This window comes from Carettochelys insculpta, chromosome 11 (genome assembly GCF_033958435.1).
Source record: "Carettochelys insculpta isolate YL-2023 chromosome 11, ASM3395843v1, whole genome shotgun sequence".
In the NCBI taxonomy this organism is placed as follows: domain Eukaryota; kingdom Metazoa; phylum Chordata; order Testudines; family Carettochelyidae; genus Carettochelys; species Carettochelys insculpta.
The window spans coordinates 50,460,322-50,480,000 of record NC_134147.1 but is presented as its reverse complement, the minus strand read 5'-3'; the positions used below and the strand labels follow the sequence as shown (position 1 = coordinate 50,480,000).

The window sequence follows — 19,679 nt, the reverse complement described above, 5'->3', positions numbered from 1 at the left end:
TGGGGCAGCAGCTGTATTTTGATTGTGTTTTTGTGCATCATCTAGCCCAGTGGGGCACTGAACCTATGGTAAAGCCACCGGACACGGCTGCAATACCAGTAATAGATAACAGCTTCTACAATAGCTCCTGTTCACCAGCGCCCCCAGAGAAGCAGTCAATAGAGCAGTGTGTAGACAAAGGATGTGCTGCCAGAGCTGTTTTAAAGAGGAACTTAATAGAATTATCATTGTGGAAACTGGTAATAAGACTAAAGTACGGGAAAAATGGTGGCATGGATCCTAGGCTCTTATTTATAACACTTTACTCCTGCTGGAATTCTGCACCACTACACAATGCAGAATATGTGTAGAATTAATGCACCTTACAGAATTTTATGTTTTCACACAGAATTTGAGATTTTCCCCTGTTGTGAGCCTGTTGATTATGTTGTTTTATTTTGACAAACAAAATATACAGCATTTTGCAGATTTTTAAAATATTGTGCACAGAATTCTTAAATTTTGGTGCAGAAGTCACTCCCTGCTTGTGATGTTAGAGCAGCTACTCTATAACAAGAGAAGCAGACAAACATCTTGGCAACCAAAAAGAGTTTACTATATCCAGGCCAGGTAGGGGACAGAGTTTGGGTTGTTTTCTGTCCATCACCATAATAGGCTGCCAGCATCTGAGGTGCTATTAAATAAACACATGCTTGGGTATCTTTTCAGGTTTATCCCCTATCTGGACCAGTTGAAGGTGGCACTAGACTCACTATCACTGGCTCAAACCTTGGTCAGAAACATCAGGACATTGCAGAAACTGTTACTGTTGCAGGAATTCCTTGTGCTGTAGATGCTCAAGAATATGAAATCTCCAGCAGGTAAGTATTGTGAAATTCCCCCAGGGAAAGAGTTGTTTCCCATTGGGTCCCTGACAACAGAATGAGTAATTTCCCTCCTCTTCCCTAGCCACTGTGACCATCATTGAAACTTTCTGCCCCCAGCCAGCACTGATCTGACTTTTGCATCTTCCCAAAGGCAGTGATGCTCGACTGCAGCAATTTTCCCCACCTACTCACCACATGGGCATTGAATTTGAGTAGAAACTAAGTTTCATTTTCAAGACCCTGACCTCTAGCATTCATCACTCAACAAAAACAAAGAATGTGATGCAATCTTGATAAAAGTGTCAGACTGAAAAAAAACATGCTCTGAAAAAAAGAGGATAGGAGGGAAATGTCCAAGAAAAGCTAAAACACTTTCTTGGAGTCAGTTAACTTTTAAGAGTTAGAGAGGCTAAGACCAATGTGAATGGAGAGTGAGCTTGTCTGTAGCAAGGACCTCATCATCTGACAACCTGAGATGAGGCACTGGGTTTTCTTATAGGAAGAAGGTGCCAAGGTACAACCTGTCAGGATGAATCTCAAAGAGGAAGTCTGAAGTATAGCCAGGGCCTACTTCTAAGGGCTTTGAAGACCAGCAAGCCCCAAGTTAAGGTGTCACTTTATAGGCATCAGATATAAGGAACTCTGAAGTGGTTTAGTTTGGTCAAAAGTACTCAAGCCAGCAAGCAGATCATGCTGTTACATTATGAACAAGCTGTTAGTGCCAGAGGAGTGCTGTTCCTCCTAAATGGAATAGCAGTAACTGAGGCATGTGACACCCCTCCCCACCCCCAAAAGTCAGGGGTTACAATTGCAAGGTAATCACAGTGTTGCTTGTACGAGTCGCACAACTGAAAGAACACTGTCCTGTACCACAGTCAACAGATAGCTTAATATGGAAGTGATAGAAGTGACATCTTGAGTCTTACTTCAGCTTACAAACTCCAAACAGTGGGAGCATCATGATAGTGAAAACCTCCGCCTACCAGCAAAATCAGAGTGAAAAAGAGGCAGCTTTCAAATGGCAAAATCCTCTCAGATACTCAGGGCTGCAACGAAGGCTGGAGCCGGGGCACGTGGTGGTAGCTTGAGCTGGGGCCTGCAGCGGAGGCTGGAGGCAGGGTGCACAGTGGTGGCTGGAGCTGGGGCACATGATGGTAGCTGGAGCCGAGGGTCTGTGTCAAAGGCTGAAACTGGGGTGTGCAGCAGTGACTAGAGACAGGGTGTGTGGCGGTGGCTGGAGCCAGGGAACACAGCAGTGACTGGAGGCCTCTCCCCCCGACCTTCTCCGGTGGCACTCAGGGAAAGAGCTGGCTGCTGCCAGCTTTGTTCACCTTTGATGGGGGGATCTTCTCCCGTCCACACTTCATTGGCTGCCTGGGGCTGGAGTTTCTGGGGTCCCCCTCCAATCCCACTAATGTGAGATAAGCGCATGTCAAATGCACATATCTCGAGGGTTTACTTGTATACATATGAATCTGGGCTCAGTCGCGTAAGAGTGGGGTCGTGTACTCTGAGACCTGACTGTGTTCCATTGTTTACTTAATTTTATTTACCAAGACCAAGCAAATATTGTTTGCTACTTCTCCTTCCTGTGCACTTATTTTTCCTGTTCTGACAGTCACTGGTCTTGGGCTCATTTTAATTTGAACCTAGTTTTTATTGTGTGATTGAGATTGCAGTGCAATGGACCCTATCTCATATTTAATTTTGCCAGGACCACCTATTTCCATTTCTGTCCCCATTCTTAGGCACAGGATAACTGCGTGAAGCCTACTGTTGACCACCAATATTTATAATAGGTGACATGTCTCTCTTTTTGTAGGTTTCTTACAGTTGTTACCAAAGTTTCATTCTGTTCCTGTGCTTGCTGTCTCTGGATTGTTTGCCACCCTGCACAGGGAGCAAGAGTATTCTAGAGCGCTGTGTATTCAGCTTCTTTTAACTTGTTCTTTGTTTCTGTAACTTGCCCCACCAGTTTTGTGGTGTTTTTTCTTAACCATTTAACAGCAGTAATTACAGTTTGCTATATTCTACATTTCAAGGCTGCAGTCTCTGCCCTACCTTTACACATTATATTGAATGTTTCTTTAACAATTCAAGACTATACAAAGTCTTGACTCTTGCTGCCTGGGCCACAGACCTCACAACAGGCCTGTTATACGTGGTCTTATGTTTCAGGCCCTCATCTTACTATAGTACTTGTGTTATTGTTGTTACTTCTTAGTGCTTCCTACAATGCATACATATTCCATGTAATTTTATTCTTTTAAAGTGTGTTATTTTAGTGTTTTGACTGTTCTATACATTTTATAATTTTTATTTCTCTTACACTTTAAATTTAGTTATTTGAATAGTGAATTCTGAAGTGTCTATTCTGTCCTGGTTGAAGTAATTATTCTGATGGGAACTTTTTTTATATATATAATGTAGGTGAGTTTTTTTGCTTCTACTGATGGTGCATATCTGTACATGTCTCGGTGCATGTAAAATTTACTACTTACTGGGTGAAGAAAAAATAGGTAATATGCCAACAGCGCAGCTGACAGCAGTTTCCCAGCCACCAAAAGTGCAGGTGCAGTACCACCCAAATGTCAGGTGGACCTCGTCCTAGAGGGCCCATTGACTCTCCTGCCTTTGGGCCTGTCCATGTGTAGGCCCTTATATCTTCAGACTGTTGGATCTGCCACCCAGCAGAAGTGGGATGTGCACTCCAATTCCGCTCCTTCCCACCCTCTCATCCCCCTTTCCTGTCCATCTTCAGGTTCCCTTCTCATGAACAATTCCTTCATCAGGAGGTGCAATTGCTCCTAGCTGTAGGGACAGTGGAGGAAATTTCTCAGCTGTTGTGGGACAAACTCCTATTATTTCCTAATACCAAAAGCAAAAAGGGGCCTCAGACCCATTTTGGACTTCTGCGGTCTCAACAGGGTTATGGTAAAGTTGAAACTCTGCATGCTCTCATTAAGTTCAGTTATCTCTTTCCTGGATCTGGGGAATTGGAGTCATAGAATCACAGAATACTAGAACCGAAAGGGACCTCAAGTGATCAAGTCCAGTCCCCCGCCCTCATGGCAGGACCAAGCATCATCTAGACCAGTGGTTCCCAACCTTTTCAGTAATACAGCACACATCAATGAGACAAACAATTCCACTTCACTCCCACTTTTGTCAGATGACTTGATTGCTCATAAACACCACATTTACTTACATTTACTATGGTTAGTCTTACTGAAGAAGTTTGCTACATAGTAGTACATACAAAAAGCTAAACAAGGATCAAATGCATTAATGTTACAGATCCACCACAGAATACACCCTCTTAGACAGTGACCACAGACATTTTCAAAATCTGCTCAATGCCATACTAGGGGTGTTGGGTAAACGAGTCACCACTGAAAGCATCTCCCCTCCCCATGCACCGAGGTTACTGCATTTAAACTGTGTCCCAGTTCCAACAGGCTCCTGCCCTCTGGTGTCAACTTCCTAGCTGTCAGGGTCGTTAAACACTGGAATAAATTGCCATGGGAGGTTTTGGAATCTCCATCACTTGAGATATTGTAGAGCAGTTTAGACAGACATCTATCAGCAATGGTCTAGATCAGTGGTTGTCAACCAAAGTTCCAAGAGAATTCTGCAAGTGTGCTGTGAAATGTTGTCACTTTTCCTTTGCTATGGCACTTTGCAGAGCCATCAGGGGGGTGGGAATTGATAAAATTGATGAACCCCACACCAGCTGGGACTCACGCAACTTTTCTCCTGGAGCCCCAGCTGGCACAGGGGCTGTTGATTCCTGCCCACTTGGTTGCTCTGCAAAGAGCCACAGCAAAGGGAAATTGACAGCATTTCACAACATACTTGTACAATTCTCCTGGCACTTTGGTTGAAACCACTGATCTAGACCATCCTTGATAGATGTCTGTCTAACCTTCTGTTAAATATCTCCAGTGAGGGAGATTCTACCACCTCTCTAGGTAATCTATTCCAATGTTTAATGACCCTGACAGCCAGGAAGTTTTTACTACTGTGCAACTTAAACCTCCCTTGCTGCAATTTAAGCCCATTGCTTCTTGTCCTATTCTCAGAGACCAAGGAGAACAATTTTTCAACCTCCTGCTTGTGATCCTCTTTTAGGTACTTGAAAACCGCTATCATCTCCCCTCTCTGCCTTCTCTTTTCTGAACTAAACAAGCCCAGTTCTTTCAGTCTTCCCTCATAGCTCATGTTCTCCAGACCTTTAATGATTCTTGTTGCTGTTCTCTGGACCTTCTCCAATTTCTCCTGTTAGTGCATCCCAGAATTATGTTTGCTTTTTTTGCAAAAGTGTCACACTTTTTGACTCAGATTAGCCTGTGGTCCATTATGGCCCCTCGATCCCTTTCTGCAGCACTTCTTCCTAAACAGTCGTTTCTCATTCTGTGTGTGAAATGCAGCTCTCAGCGTGAAAGATGCCTGCTTGCACATCACCAGTCATTCACCTCACAGACCGTTCCTCCAATTTATAGTAAGCCACATTCATTACCAGTTTGCAGTGCTCTATTTCAGTCTTTCCACAGCTCCCCACGTGTTCACAAAACGTATGGCAGTAGTAGCAGCTTTTCTGCACAAAAGACAGAAGCAGGTTTATCTTTATTTCTACTAATGACTGCTGAGAGACCACTCCAGGGAACAGGTGGGGAGTCTCACGTTTTCCTATATGCATAATCCAAAGCCTGGGTATACTGCTTGACCTGGAAAATCAACACTCATTCCAACTCAGAAGATGGAGTTTTATAGGACTCGGTTTTGGCAAGGGCAATTCTTCCAGACTGTGGCTCAATTCAATCTCTGTTACGTTATCCATGACCACAGCAAGGAGCTGCCTGAGCCTCCTTGGACACATAGCTGCATGCACTTACATAGTTATGCATGCTAGAGTAAGCTTAAGACCGCTTCAGGCATGGGTCATCTCCACTTATTGGACAGGACAGGACAGTTTGGACTATGTGCAGATGATCCTGCATCAGGTACCTAGAGATATTTAAGGGCAGGTTAGTCATCTATCAGGGATGGTCTAGATGATGCTTGGGCCTGCCATGAGGGCAAGAGACTGGACTCAATGACCTCTCAAAGTCCCTTCTAGTTCTAGTGTTACAGATTTTATGATTCTGTGATTTACTGACTTGGTGGCTGGACCCAGTGCACATGTGTGCAGGGGTTCCCCTCCACCTCCTCCCGCCCTCACTGACACTTGACCCAGATGTTTCAGACTTGGACTCCAGAACACATCTGAGAGACGTGTGGACACTGGGTCTGTGGTCAAATGATGAGATGCTTCTCTATATCAATGTTCAAGGAGTTCAGGCAGTTTGTTTGGCCTGTCAAACCTTTTCACTACTATGCAAGATCACAGCCAATACCACCGACAGTTCTGACAGACGTTACCACCGCCGTGTTCTACCTCAACAGACAGGGATGGGTCTAATCATTGCTGTTCTATTGAGAAGCTCTCTTCTGGGGCTTTGGTGTAGCCCAATCCAGCCACCTGCAGGCTTATTTCCCAGACACAGAGAGCATAGTAACAGACTGTCTTAGCAGATCATTTCATAGCCATGCATAGTCAGTACAGCAAGACATCCTGCATTCCATTTGCCATGGCTTGGAGTTCTCCAAATCAGTCTCTTTGCACCAAAAAGCAACAAACAATGCTCCATCATTCCAGAACCAGAGCCTGGACTCCTTGTTGGATGTGTTCATGCTGCACTGGAAGAATCAGTTGATGTACGCGTTTCACCAAAACCAATTATCCATAAAGTCCTTCTCAAGCTCTCCATCATTGTACACCCCGTTCTTGGAGCTATTATTTGGCATTCCCAATAGAGCTTTCCCTCTACTCAGACCTAATCACTCAGGACCATGGTAACCTCTTGATCTCTGGTCTCTGCACCTCCCAGAGAGGAGGTTCCGTGGTTGAATCTGTTGGAGTGCCAGTGCTCACACCCAGTTCAGCAGGTTCTCATGGGGAGTAGGAAACCATCTACCAGAACCATCTCCTTCATTAAGTGGAAGAGGTTTTCACGCAGGTGCATCTAGCATCAGCTAGCTCCAGCCCAGACACCTATCCCAATTATCCCGGACTGTTTACTGCACCTGAAAGAGTGAGAGTTAGCTCTGTCATCCATCAGGGTTCACCCCATCATCATATCAATGTTCCAGTGAGGTCAGTATTTTCTGCATTTCTGGTCATGCATTTTCTCAGGGGATTAGAAAAGATCTACCCCCCTTCATGGCCACCTCTCCCAACATAGGATCTTAATTTGGTCCTCCCAAAGCTCATGAACCTGCCCTTTGAGCCCATGACCACTTGCTTGTTTCTCTTCCTATTGTGGAAGGTGGCACTTCTAGTGGCGATTACATCAGCTAGATGAGTGTCAGAGCTGAAAGCACTGATATCTGAACCCCCCATGCTATCTTTCACAAAAACAAGGTGCAGCTCAGACCTCATCTGACTTTCGAAAGGGCACTCACTTTTTATATCAACTGTACAAGTTCCCTCAGGAAGTTGTCCCAACTATTTGTGGCTGCCACCAGTCGTATGAAATGCCTTTCTGTCTTGTCTCAGCATAGCTCTCTGTGGATTACAGACTTTATCCGTAGTGTTACAAACTGACTACATGCGTCAGTCAATGAGAGCCTTTGTAGCATGTACAAATTTTGATGCTGGAAGCTGACCAATCATGCATGCCAATGCCAGGCTCACAGTGGAAGCGAGACCTGCATAAATGCTCCATGAAGAGGAGTTTACCCCCTTTCATACATGTATGGTGCCTAGAAAGGTGTCCTTTAACATTTGACTTTGTAATGCAGGTGCTACAACTTTAAATGTATCAAGCTTCTGCAAGTTGTTCCTTAGAGTTTTAGTACTAAAAGAATGTAGGATACCCACCCTTCCCAATATGGCAGCAATTACACTGCAACAAGTACATTACAGTGTTGTTGGTTGCCACTGTACAAAGAGATTGTGCATATGAGGCCCAGATGGGACCAGGGTACAGGCATTAGGCAATATTAATGCTGTGGGGGTGGCGGCATTAACAGGGTATCGAGTAGGAATAAGCCAAACATATGCCAACAATTGCAGACGGCCATACCCTTGAATTCTGTAATCATTATGCAAATAAAGATGGCTAACAGGCAAAGTAATATTAAGACATGGGAGGAAACAAGTATGATTAGCCAGCAAAGAAAACAGATTTGATTAGCAAAAGGTGTACTAGATGCACTATTCTTTTTACATCAATTTGCAGTATTGTTTACTGTAGCCAAAAGGGTGACGCTTTGCTTGTGAGAGTACTTGTAAGGATGCTGGCTTAAGGTGATGGGCCCTTTATGGCATTGGGCAGAGTTACAGTTCTGGCTGGACAGCTGTGGCCAGTGTCACAGGTGTAGTTGTCGATAGTATGGCTTGGAGAACTGTTTTCCTGCAAAGAATCCAAGCATTCCAGTACTATTAGTTATGCAAATAAGTCAATTTGGGATTCAGGTTTTAACTGTATCTTCCATACCTTTCCCACTTAGTTGCCTGACAAAATACTTTTGTGGGAGTGTATTGGTAATAGGTACCACACTCATTAACCTAGGCAGCTGCTAGGCTTTTATGTTTGCAAGAATTTAAATTTAGTGCTGGCTCTGCCAATTTTTACTGGCAGTATCTGATACTGCATCACTAGCAACCGACCAAATAGCACATGGCTTGACAGAAAAGCGCAAAGCTGGAGCCATAGCTTCAAAGCACTTCAGGCAGAATTTTATGCCAGCAGTGTTTTCACTTCTTCTTTTCCTGGGTCTTGCCTAGCCTGAAGTATTGTGAACCCATGTGTATGCTCTTTTTCGCTTAGCAATATAGACAACTTAACAATGCTGCCAATAAGATAAGACACAAACATAAAATACAAAACCCTCTCCTTTTATTATGACAGTGAATTTATGGTGTTTTAGGTTGTTTTTCAGTAAATTCCAGTTTTTCCTGTGTTTTGAAAGACAAAAAAGACACTTTTCTACTCCTTTCATTTACAAATATGATTAGTTCTTTTCAGATTTAGCAAGCTATTTATTCTGAATTTTCTTTGGACACTTCAGAGTAAATGACATTCTTTCCCTTTAGTTACTCACTTGTTCCCTTAAAAATGCAAACTTCATTAGTTTAGATTTTTCCATTTTAAGTATTATTGCAGGGATCTGACTTTTTCATGCCTTTACTTACTGCTTTTCCTGTTCCTGTTACTATGCCCTCAGGGCTCTCGGACTATAGTTTTTTTGTTGTTGTTTTTTTATTAATTGCTCTCCTGCTCGTGTGGGCCCAATCCTGCTTTTATAGCTGAAACAGTTTTTTTCCTATGGATGCCGGCTTTATCTTACTGCCAATATAGCAAGGGGAGTGGGCTCCTTAACTAGACCCACAAACTTCCTGGTACTTTTCTTGAACAAGTCTTAAATTTATTCCCATAGTTGGCTAATTGTGCAAATTGCCTTGTTTTAGAGCCAAACTGCAGGAGTATCTCCTTTCTTTGCTGATGTCAGGAACTCGAAAGCCAAGATATTAAAACTCCTAGGGAGCCTCCTTAAAATAATTTTTATGCTTAAACACTTTCTCAAAGATACACTTACAACTTAACAAACAATTTTTTCTCTTCTCTGTCTTAGCCTCTTTAAACCATATACCAAGTACCAAGGTAGGACAGAGACTTTAATCCCTGTCCTTTTCAGGCTCAATCCTGCTAGGACTGAAGGTATATACAACTTTAATTTTTTTTTTCCACAGCTAATAAGTTGGAGAGTTGGATACTAAACCTCTCTCCTTACTCAGCCATACTATGATGGGAATATACCTTTAAGACAGAATATTTTTTTCCAACTTACCCTTCCCGGGGAGCGGGGGAAGGCAAGAACAATGCATTTATTAAGAATATAATGTAAAAGCAGCTAGCATATAGTTTGTAAAACAACCAAACTACCACCCCCACACCCACACACACAGAGTGTTCTGCCAGTTGCTGTTAAGTTTTTACCAGCCTATTGCTCACCTCCACCTGCTGATCAGACAGGGAACAAGATGGGATCAGATTTTGCTTTGCTCCAGGCGAAGATTCCTCACACAGTGGTATTGCTGAGATAAACTTGGGGTCATAGCGAAGTGACTTCACATCATTTTTTACAGGTTTTATCTGCATCCCCTGCTTTACAAAATCAGCTGCATCATCCCATATTTGTAGGAGCCATCTGTGAATGAATTCCCTACTCCTCTTCTTTACCCCAGTTCCTGCTTTACCGGCAGTTCAGTCTGAGTATAATCTTTGCAAATTTGAGTCTGCTGAGGTGGGGGGCCATGGCTGCCCCTTTGCTTTATTCTTGACCAGAGGCTGCAATTCAGCCTCCTCCTCACACTCACTATCCCCCTTGGCGGAGAAGGTAGCCCAGATGTTTTCATCCCACAACTCTGGCACCCAGTCCTTATTAACTTAACGGCCACTGCTTTCTCTGTAACTGCTTCCAGGAGACTGAGGAACAGTCAGCCCCAGTCCCTGGAGTAGGCTGAATAGGAGGGCATTGCAGCCTCCCTGTGTTCTGCAATTTTTTGCGGTGGCTGTGGGATCTCCCCCTTATTCCACTCCACCAGGAGGTGGCTGGCCATCCTGGATTCCTATCTGCAAAAGCAACCCCAGTTTCCCTCTTGCACGTTGCCTGCTGTCCCTCTACCCACACTTGCACACTGATTTTGCGAATCCTGTTTGTGAAGCCAAAATGTCAATCCACAAGGCCAAGGATCGACAAGATTATGAGATTCACTTCAACACAGAGCTGATCAGGGATAACTGTACTTTATTAAGATTAACTACTCCAAGGTACTACAGATTATTCACAAGGTACACATTGGCAAGCAAAGCATAACAGGAAAGTATATGACTAGTAAGGAGCATTTTGGCATGCTTACGTCCCTTCTGCTGTGGAGAATTCTACTACCAAAGCGCCTCACATCAGGGCCACAGTGGATGTTGCTCCGGCTGGGGCCAAAGGGCCGAGGAACCAACTGAGGCCAAGAGTACCCAGGGACACGCAGCTAGGGGCATGACCTTATAATGATTTTATCTATTAACTGTTTATTGGGTGTGTGTATACTGGCTCAACACCACTTTTAACATTTTCATGGGGCTGAAGCCAGCGTTGCCCTGGTTACTGGTTTCTTTAGGTTCCGAGATTCAAACGCAGGTATTAGGGCTGATACGGCTATCTGGTGTTTATTTTTGTAGGGTTTAAGGCTGTAACAGGCTATAACACAGGTATTGGAACTGGCTGTATTACAGGGATGGAAGTTCCCACTCTTGCTCTCTGAGGCCTGCTGGCATGTTACATGACAACATAGAGGCTGACTCTGTGGTAAAAACCTTTTTCACTACAGTAAACTCTGTCTTAACAAGCATTCTATCTTCTGCAACACTCAAATAACTGGCATTTTAACCATAAGTGAATTTTAGTTATTTTTCCCATAGATACAGTATAGTGAAAATAAATACAAATAACTACAGCAAATACAGTATAAGTTTACAGTGTACAGTAGTACTGTTGCTGGTAAATAAAGTACTCTGCATACATTTTTGTTCGCTTCTTAATATCTAATCTTGTTTTTTATAGTGTTATGCATTGCTAGGTATACCTCTCTATTACGCAGAATATTGTGAAGTTCAGCAACCTCCCAGTCCTGGAGCTGCTGGATATGAACAAGTTTACGGTATTTGTAACAGAGTGAGTTTCCCTGAAGAGATTTTATCAGATTGCAGGAAAAATTTAATATCCCCCAATTCAGTGAATTATGGAAGTTTTGTGGAATGAACAAATAAACCCACCACCCCCCCAAACCATCACGAGATAAATGGTTGGGTGGGAATACTGTAGTCAGTGCTGAAAGGAATGCAAATGAGAGTAAATGTTACATATGAAATGTCACCCTCTTCATGTATAGGGTGGCTCCCAAGGAACCCCTGCAGTGTATGCCCCACTTGACCATCTTTGTAAGTGGAAAGTGAGAGGACCCCAAGATCTCATTGACTCCTGGGAAGGGGAATATTAAGGCAGAGGGAGAATTGGTAACTGAATATATGCAGAAGTACAAGAAGAATTTGAAAGATGTGATGAAGATAGTTGAAACTAACCTCAGGGACAGCCAAAACAAGCAGATGTTGTATGATTAACATATTTGTAAATGCTCTTTTGAAATAATGGACTTGGTATTAGTGCTAAACCTTGTGAAAAAAATACAACATGCAAAACTCGTGGGAGACATCTTTTGAAGTGATAGAAGAGGTGAATGAAGGTACACATGCTAAAAGACCTCACAGCAAAACAGATGGCTCAAGTGCATAGGCTTAAAAACCTCTGACAGCAGGGAAGCCATGGTATCATGATTTGTTATATGGAAGAAGTAAATGAAGTACCCACCTCATTGACTTAATGACTAAATGCCAAAATGATTCATCACTTGACAGTATTGAAATAAAGGGTCAGTGGAAGATCCAAAGAGAGAGAAGAAACCACCTTGGTATCCATCACTGGACTGACATAAGGGTGCAGAGGGTTCCTTCCACCTACAGAGTTGAAGACTGTAAACTTGAATATAAATTAAAAACCTGCTTAGGTGAAGATCTTTCACCTAGAAACACAATGAAAATAAGCACCTGACTAAACTGTGGAAGAGCCTAACTGGGATAAAATCAGTCCCATAGCTTAAAAAAAAAGTAATAAGAAATCTATCTTGAATTTACCTGTGCCATCACAGTTAAGTCTTAGCCAGTATCAAATATATCTTCCTTTTATTTGTGTGTAATTATTTTGTCTTTATCCCTTGTATTTTCACTGATTTTAAACCAGTCTCTTTTGTAAGCTTGTTTTATTTTTAATCTAAACCACCCCAGTGTTCTTTAATTGAAGTGATTGTTAATGCCAGTTAACAAGCTGCTGTGCTTTTATCTCTTTAAAGCTGTGTCTACACGTGCACGCTACTTCGAAGTAGCGGCACTAACTTCGAAATAGCGACCGTCGCGGCTACACGCGTCGGGCGCTATTTCGAAGTTAACTTCGACGTTAGGCGGTGAGACGTCGAAGTCGCTAACCTCATGAGGGGATCGGAATAGCGCCCTACTTCGACGTTCAACATCAAAGTAGGGACCGTGTAGACGATCCGCGTCCCGCAACGTCGAAATTGCTGGGTCCTCCATGGCGGCCATCAGCTGGGGGGTTGAGAGATGCTCTCTCTCCAGCCCCTGCGGGGCTCTATGGTCACCGTGGGCAGCAGCCCTTAGCCCAGGGCTTCTGGCTGCTTCTGCGGCAGCTGGGGATCCATGCTGCAGGCACAGGGTCTGCAACCAGTTGTCAGCTCTATGTATCTTGTGTTGTTTAGTGCAACTGTGTCTGGGAGGGGCCCTTTAAGGGAGCGGCTTGCTGTTGAGTCCGCCCTGTGACCCTGTCTGCAGCTGTGCCTGGCACCCTTATTTCGATGTGTGCTACTTTGGCGTGTAGACGTACCCTCGCAACGCCTATTTCGATGTGGTGCCACACAACGTCGAAGTTGAACATCGACGTTGCCAGCCCTGGAGGACGTGTAGACATTATTCATCGAAATAGCCTATTTCGATGTTGCTACATCGAAATAAGCTATTTCGATGTTGGCTTCACGTGTAGACGTAGCCTAAAAGAGCAACAGAAGCTTAGTTCATGAGAGGGCTGAATACTTCAGGAGAGATGTTTTTTGTGAAATTCAGGACTGGGTTGTGTGTTGTGGTTAACTGCTGAGTGGCTATCTAGGATGATGGAGAACAGCGTGTGGCTGTGGTGTAACAAGTAGGATGCCGGACTGCTCGGCTCACTGTTAGTGCGCACCTAGGAGCTGACTGGAAGTATCCAGGCCAGGAGCTCCAAGAGGAAAGCATTTTAAGGCACCCAGGGTTCTAGGGCGAGTAGGGACATAACCTCTCACTGATCTGCAATTGCATTCCAAAAGGTGACCCTTCCGCTGATATTGTTCTCTGATTGTTTTGCAGTATTGTGTGCTTCACTGGTGCGAGCTGGGCTGAGAGATCTGGGTACGTTGCTGTGGAAGTACCTGGAGGAGGACATGGAGTTTCTGTTCACATGTTTACCTACCAGGTAACATCTCCAGTGAAGCCTCTCTCACATTGTTCTATACCCCCTGTGCCTGTTCCTCTCTTTTGTGTTCACAGACTTTCTTGGACATAGGGCCTTGTTTCAGTCATAGGCCGTGTCTACACTAGCCCCAACCTTTGAAATGTCCACACAAACGGCCATTTCGAAGTTTACTAATGAAGCGCTGAAATGCATATTCAGCGCTTCATTAGCATGCGGGCGGCCGCGGCACTTCGAAATTGATGCACCTCGCCGCTGCATGGCTCGTCCCGACGGGGCTCCTTTTCGAAAGGACCCCGCCTACTTCGAAGTCCCCTTATTCCCATGAGCTCATAGGAATAAGGGGACTTCGAAGTAGGCGGGGTCCTTTCGAAAAGGAGCACCGTCGGGACGAGCCGCGCGGCGGCGAGGCGCATCAATTTCGAAGTGCCGCAGCCGCCCGCATGCTAATGAAGCGCTGAATATGCATTTCAGCGCTTCATTAGCAAACTTTGAAATGGCCATTTGTGTGGCCATTTCAAAGTTTGGGGCTAGTGCAGACATAGCCATAGAGTCAGAAAAATGTAGGTGGAAGGGGCCTCAGGAAGTCATCAAGTCCAATGTGCTAGGCTACGGCATGACCAAGTAAACCTAGATAATTCCTAATGACTCTTTTAAAAATAAGTTTGACAAAGCTGCAGTGATTCTAGAACCTCCCTTGGAAGCCTATCCAAGAGCTTAGCTATCTTATAGGTAGAAACACTTTTCCTAATAAATAACCTAAATTGCACTTACTGCAGATTAAGCCCATTATTACTTGTCATACCTCAGTGGACCTGAAGAACAATTGATTGCTGTCCACTTTATAATGACCTTTAGCATATTGAAAAATTGTTTCCATTTATCCTGCAGTCATCTTTTCTCAGGACTAAATATGCCCATTTTTTATCCTTTCACCATAGGTCAAGCTTTCTAAGCCTTTTTGTCGTTATTGTTCTCCCCTAGATTCTTTGTCCACATCTCTCTCAAACTGTAGTGTGCAGATTGGACACAGTACTTCAACCAGGCCTCAGTAGTGCTGAGTAGAGCGGGACAATAACTTCATGTATCTTACAGACAACACTCCTGTTAATACCTCCCAGGATTGTATTAGCCTTTTTTGCAGATGCATCACATTGCTGAGATAGGTTCAATTTTTGGTCCGCTCTAACCTCCAAGTCCTTTTCATCAGTATTACCACATACACAGTTATTTGCCATTTTGTAACTGCCCTTGATTTTTGTCTTCCTAAGTGAAGTACTTTGAGCTTCTCTTTGTTGAATTTCATCTTATTGAATTCAGATTAATTCTCTTATTTTGTCAAAGTCATTTTGAATTTTAAGCCTGTCCTCCTTGCTGTCCCTCCCAGGTTTGTGTCATTTGCAAAAATTTTATATTGTGTCACCCATTGTCCAAGTCATTAATCAAAATACTGACTACTATCAGATCTGAGACTGATCCTGCAGGATCCCTCTAGATGTGATGTCCCAAACTGACAGCAAACCATTGATGACTACTTTTTGAGTAGAGTCTTTCAACCAGTTGTGCACCCACCTTATAGTAATGACATCATTAATCTTTTTAGTAAAGATTAAAGCAAAATTGACATTAAGCATATGAGCTTTCTTGATGACATCAGTTATTCGTTCTCTTTGCTCACTGAATAGAGGACCTATACTATTAGTACAGGTCAACACAACTTTGGGAGCTGCTGCATTGTGGTAGCTGGAAATCTGAGGGTCTTGAGCTTGGAGGTGCCAGCTGAAATGAGGCAGAAGTAGACTTTATCCCATTACAAAAAATTTTCATATAAGAGCAAGTGTTGTATTGACAGCAGCAATGGATGAATATCAAAAGTGAGAGTTAAAGATACAATGAACAGGAAGCTTACGTCTTCACTTGAGCATATAATGTGGTAAAAATCTCATTCCGTGGGCAGGTTAATGATAGGAAAATCAGGGAGATGTCATTGTGTTTGTAAAAAAATTAGAGTCATAATTTAAATGCTGTCACCCTCTGTGGCCTGGCACAGGCAGATGGGATTTACTACCCTCTCAGATCCATGTCTACTGGTTGGTAGAAATTTTGAAAATATTGTATCATAGCTGCAGTTAGGTTGAAAGCCCTTTCTCCCTCGAACAGAAATATAACATAATAAGCCTAGAATGATTATGTAGGTATATATTTGAGTAAATGTTTTAAAATCAATTTCTCACTATAATTTAATACAGGAATGAATTGCTTACCTGAAAAAGACAGATTTTTGGTAACCCAATGGAAATTAGCCTTGACATGTAGTACTGAAAACATATGTTCTTCTTGACATGCTTGCTAATATCCATTGAAAATTAGGTGTCAAACACCATGTGCATTGTCATAGTAGATTTTTTTCCCTCATTGGTATCTGTCAGGCTGGCTCTGGTGCTGTCTGTCTGCTTGCCCCACATCCTCTCAGTTCCATCTTACCACCTCTAATTGTTGCTGGGACAGCTCTTCTTGTTTCAGAAAGGTGTTGTTCAGTGGTTTTCTTTTGGGGTTAGTTATTGATCTTATTTTAGTAGTAGTGTGAATTCTGTTATTGCTGGGAGCTACAAACAGGCAGCTGCTAACAGAGGTGTTTGCGTGGGAGTTCACCTTGTGCGGAACCCCATATTATTATTTGGTCTTTTCTTTTATAGTTTTATTTCTCTTCTGGCCTTCAGGGTGACACTAATGTCTGAGGGAATTCACTGAAGAAAGGGGAAGATGGATAGTGACAAGTCAACTGTTGTGACCTGCACAGCATGTGCTACGTTTGTCTTTTTTATGGAGGTATACTTATCTCATATAGCTGTAAGGGACCTTCAGAGGTCATTGAGTCCAGTCCCCTGCACTCACAGCAAGACCTGTCATAATCCCTGCCTTTTTTTTTTTTTAAATCTATTTGACCCAGTTCCCTAAATGGCCCCCTGAAAGGCTGAACTCACAGCGCTGAGCTTCACAGGCCAGTGTTCAAACCACTAAGGTATCCCTCCTTCCTCCTGGAAGATAGAAGGGATTTCATATGTACCAAGAGCAAGCTTGGTTGCCATCTTGGAAAAAAAGATTAGAGGACTTGAGGCGCAAATATCATCAGAGACGGTGAAGATTTCCTGGACAGAAGGCAGCATTTAGTACTGCGGGCACAGCATTTAATACTGAGCAGATAGTGAGGGCAATACAAACCAAGGAAGAAAACTGGAAGCATGCAACCTACAGGAGAAGAGAGCCAGTTCAGGTATTTCTAGTTCTGGTGGAGGTAAGCAACCACTTTCAGGCTCTCTTTACGGGTGATATGGTGCAGAATACTGTGGCAGAGACTTCTCAGGGAATGGATCAGAAGAAGACCCCCTTGACTGGAAGTTCTGGGATGTGTAGCCGTAGGGATGGGGGTTCTATGAACACCATCCCTAAGAGAAGATGATGGCTTTTGGTGGTCAGGGAATCCCTCCTAAGAGGGACTGAGTCATCCATCTACCATCCAGACCTGGAATCTTCGGAAGTTTGCTTCTTACCAGGAGCTGTGACACAACCTAGGGATGTGACAGAGAGAGTTCCAAAAATCATCAAACCTGTGGATTATTACCACTTTCTACTTCTCCGTGTAGGAACTAATAACACAGCAAAGAACGACCTTGAGCAGATAACTGCAGATTATGTAACTCTGGGAAGGAAGATCAAAGAATATGGAGTGTAAGTGGTGGTCTCATCCATCCTCTCTGTTGAAGGAAAGGGTCCAGGTAGATATTATTGAATCATAGAAGTAAATGTGTGGTTGTGCAGGAGGTGTCAGAGAGAGGGTTTGGTTTCTTTGACCATGAGATTCTGTTTCAGGAACAAGGATTACTAGGAAGAGGTGGGATCCACCTAATAAAGAGAGGAAAGAACATCATTGTGGGCAGGCTTGCAAACCTGTTGAGGGGGGCTTTAAACTAGGTTCTTTGGGAGATGGTGACACAAACCATCAGGTAAGAGGGAAAAGAGGAAGGAAAAACAAATGAGGACCCCTGGTTTGAAAGGAGAAAGTAGCCCAGTCAGCTAATTATTTAAGGTGTTTCTAAACAAATGCAAGAAGCCTAGGAAGCAAACAGGAAGAATTAGAGGCCCTGACACAGTCAAAGAAGTATGAGATGATTGGAATAATGGAGACTTGGTGGGATGACTCACATAACTGGAGCACTGTCATGGAAGGATATAAACTGTTCAGGAAGACAGGCTGGGAAAAAAGGAGGAGTAGTTGTGATGTATGTGAGAGATCAATATGATTGCTCAGAGCTCCAGTATATGGAGGGAGAAAAGCCAGTTAAGAGTCTTTGAGTTAAGCTTAGAGGCGGAAGCACCAGACGTGAGGTTGTGGTTGGTATCTGCTATAGACCGCCAGACCAGGCAGATGAGGTAGACAAGCATTTCTTCAGACAGCAAAGAGAAGCTTCCAAATCACAGACCCTGGTTTTCATGGGAGACTTGAATCACTCAGATATTTGTTAGGAGACCAATACAGCCGTACACAGACAAACCAGGAAGTTTTTGGAGAATGTTGGGGATAACTTCCCAGTGCAAGTACTGAAGGAACCAACCAGGGGCCGTGCACAGCTTGACCTGCTGCTCACAAACAGGGAAGAACTAGTAGGAGAAATATAAGTGGGTGGCAATCTGGGCTGTAGCAATCATAAAATGGTAGATTTCAGGATTCTGACTAAAGGAAGAAAGATTAGCAGTAAAATATAGAGCCTTGATTTCAGAAGAGCGGACTTCGACTCTGAGAGAACTGGTGGGCAGGATACCCTGCGAAACTGTTATGAAGGGGAAAGGAATTTAGGAGAACTGGCAGTATTTTAAAGAAGTCTTATTGAAGGCACAGGAACAAATCATCACAATACATAGTAAGAAAAGCACATATGGTAGGCAACCAGCTTAGCTTACCAAGGAAATTCTTGGCGAGCTTAAACTCAAAAATGATGTGTATAAGAAGTGGAAACTTGGATAGATGACTAAGGAGAGAATGCTGGGGAGTAATCAGCAAAGTGAAACCACAATTGGAACTGCATCTAGCAAGGAATGAGAAGGGCAACAAGAAGGATTTCTACAGGCATGTTAACAATAAGGGGGTGATTGGGGTTGGGCGGGTAGGGCCATTACTGGATGAGGGAGGTAACCTGGTGACAGATGATGTGAAAAGGCTAAAGTAGTCGATGCTTGTTTTGCCTCCATCTGCACAGGCAAAATCAGCTCACCGCCTATGGCACTAGGCAGTGCAGTATAAGAAGGAGCTGGACAGCCCTAGGTGGGGAAAGAACAGGTTAAGAGCTATTTAGTAAAGCTAGACACGCACAAATCCATGGGTCCAGATTTAATGCATCCAAGGGTACTGAAGGAATCAGTAGATGTCATTGCAGAGCCTTTGACCATTATCTTTGAAAACTCATGGAGATTGGGAGAGGTCCTAGATGATTGGAAAAAGGCAAACATAGTGCCCATCTTTAAAAAAGGAAAGAAGGACAATCCAGGGAACTATGGACCGGTCAGCCTTACCTCAGTCCCTGGAAAAATCATGGAGGGGATTCTCAAGCAATCCATTTTAAAGCACTTGGAGGAGTGGAAAGTCAT

At 43.5% G+C, this 19,679-nt stretch overlaps 1 protein-coding gene across 5 annotated transcripts in view; it reads left to right on the top strand.

Annotated features, from left to right (window-relative positions):
- PLXNB1 (plexin B1) overlaps positions 1-19,679 on the top strand; it is a 292,916-nt gene that overhangs the window by 187,422 nt on the left and 85,815 nt on the right. For all 5 annotated transcript variants that reach the window (XM_075005838.1, XM_075005840.1, XM_075005839.1 and 2 more), the window contains 2 exons: positions 709-860; positions 13,934-14,039. In XM_075005838.1, coding sequence (XP_074861939.1) covers positions 709-860; positions 13,934-14,039 — 258 coding nt within the window. The remainder of the gene's footprint in view (positions 1-708; positions 861-13,933; positions 14,040-19,679) is intronic.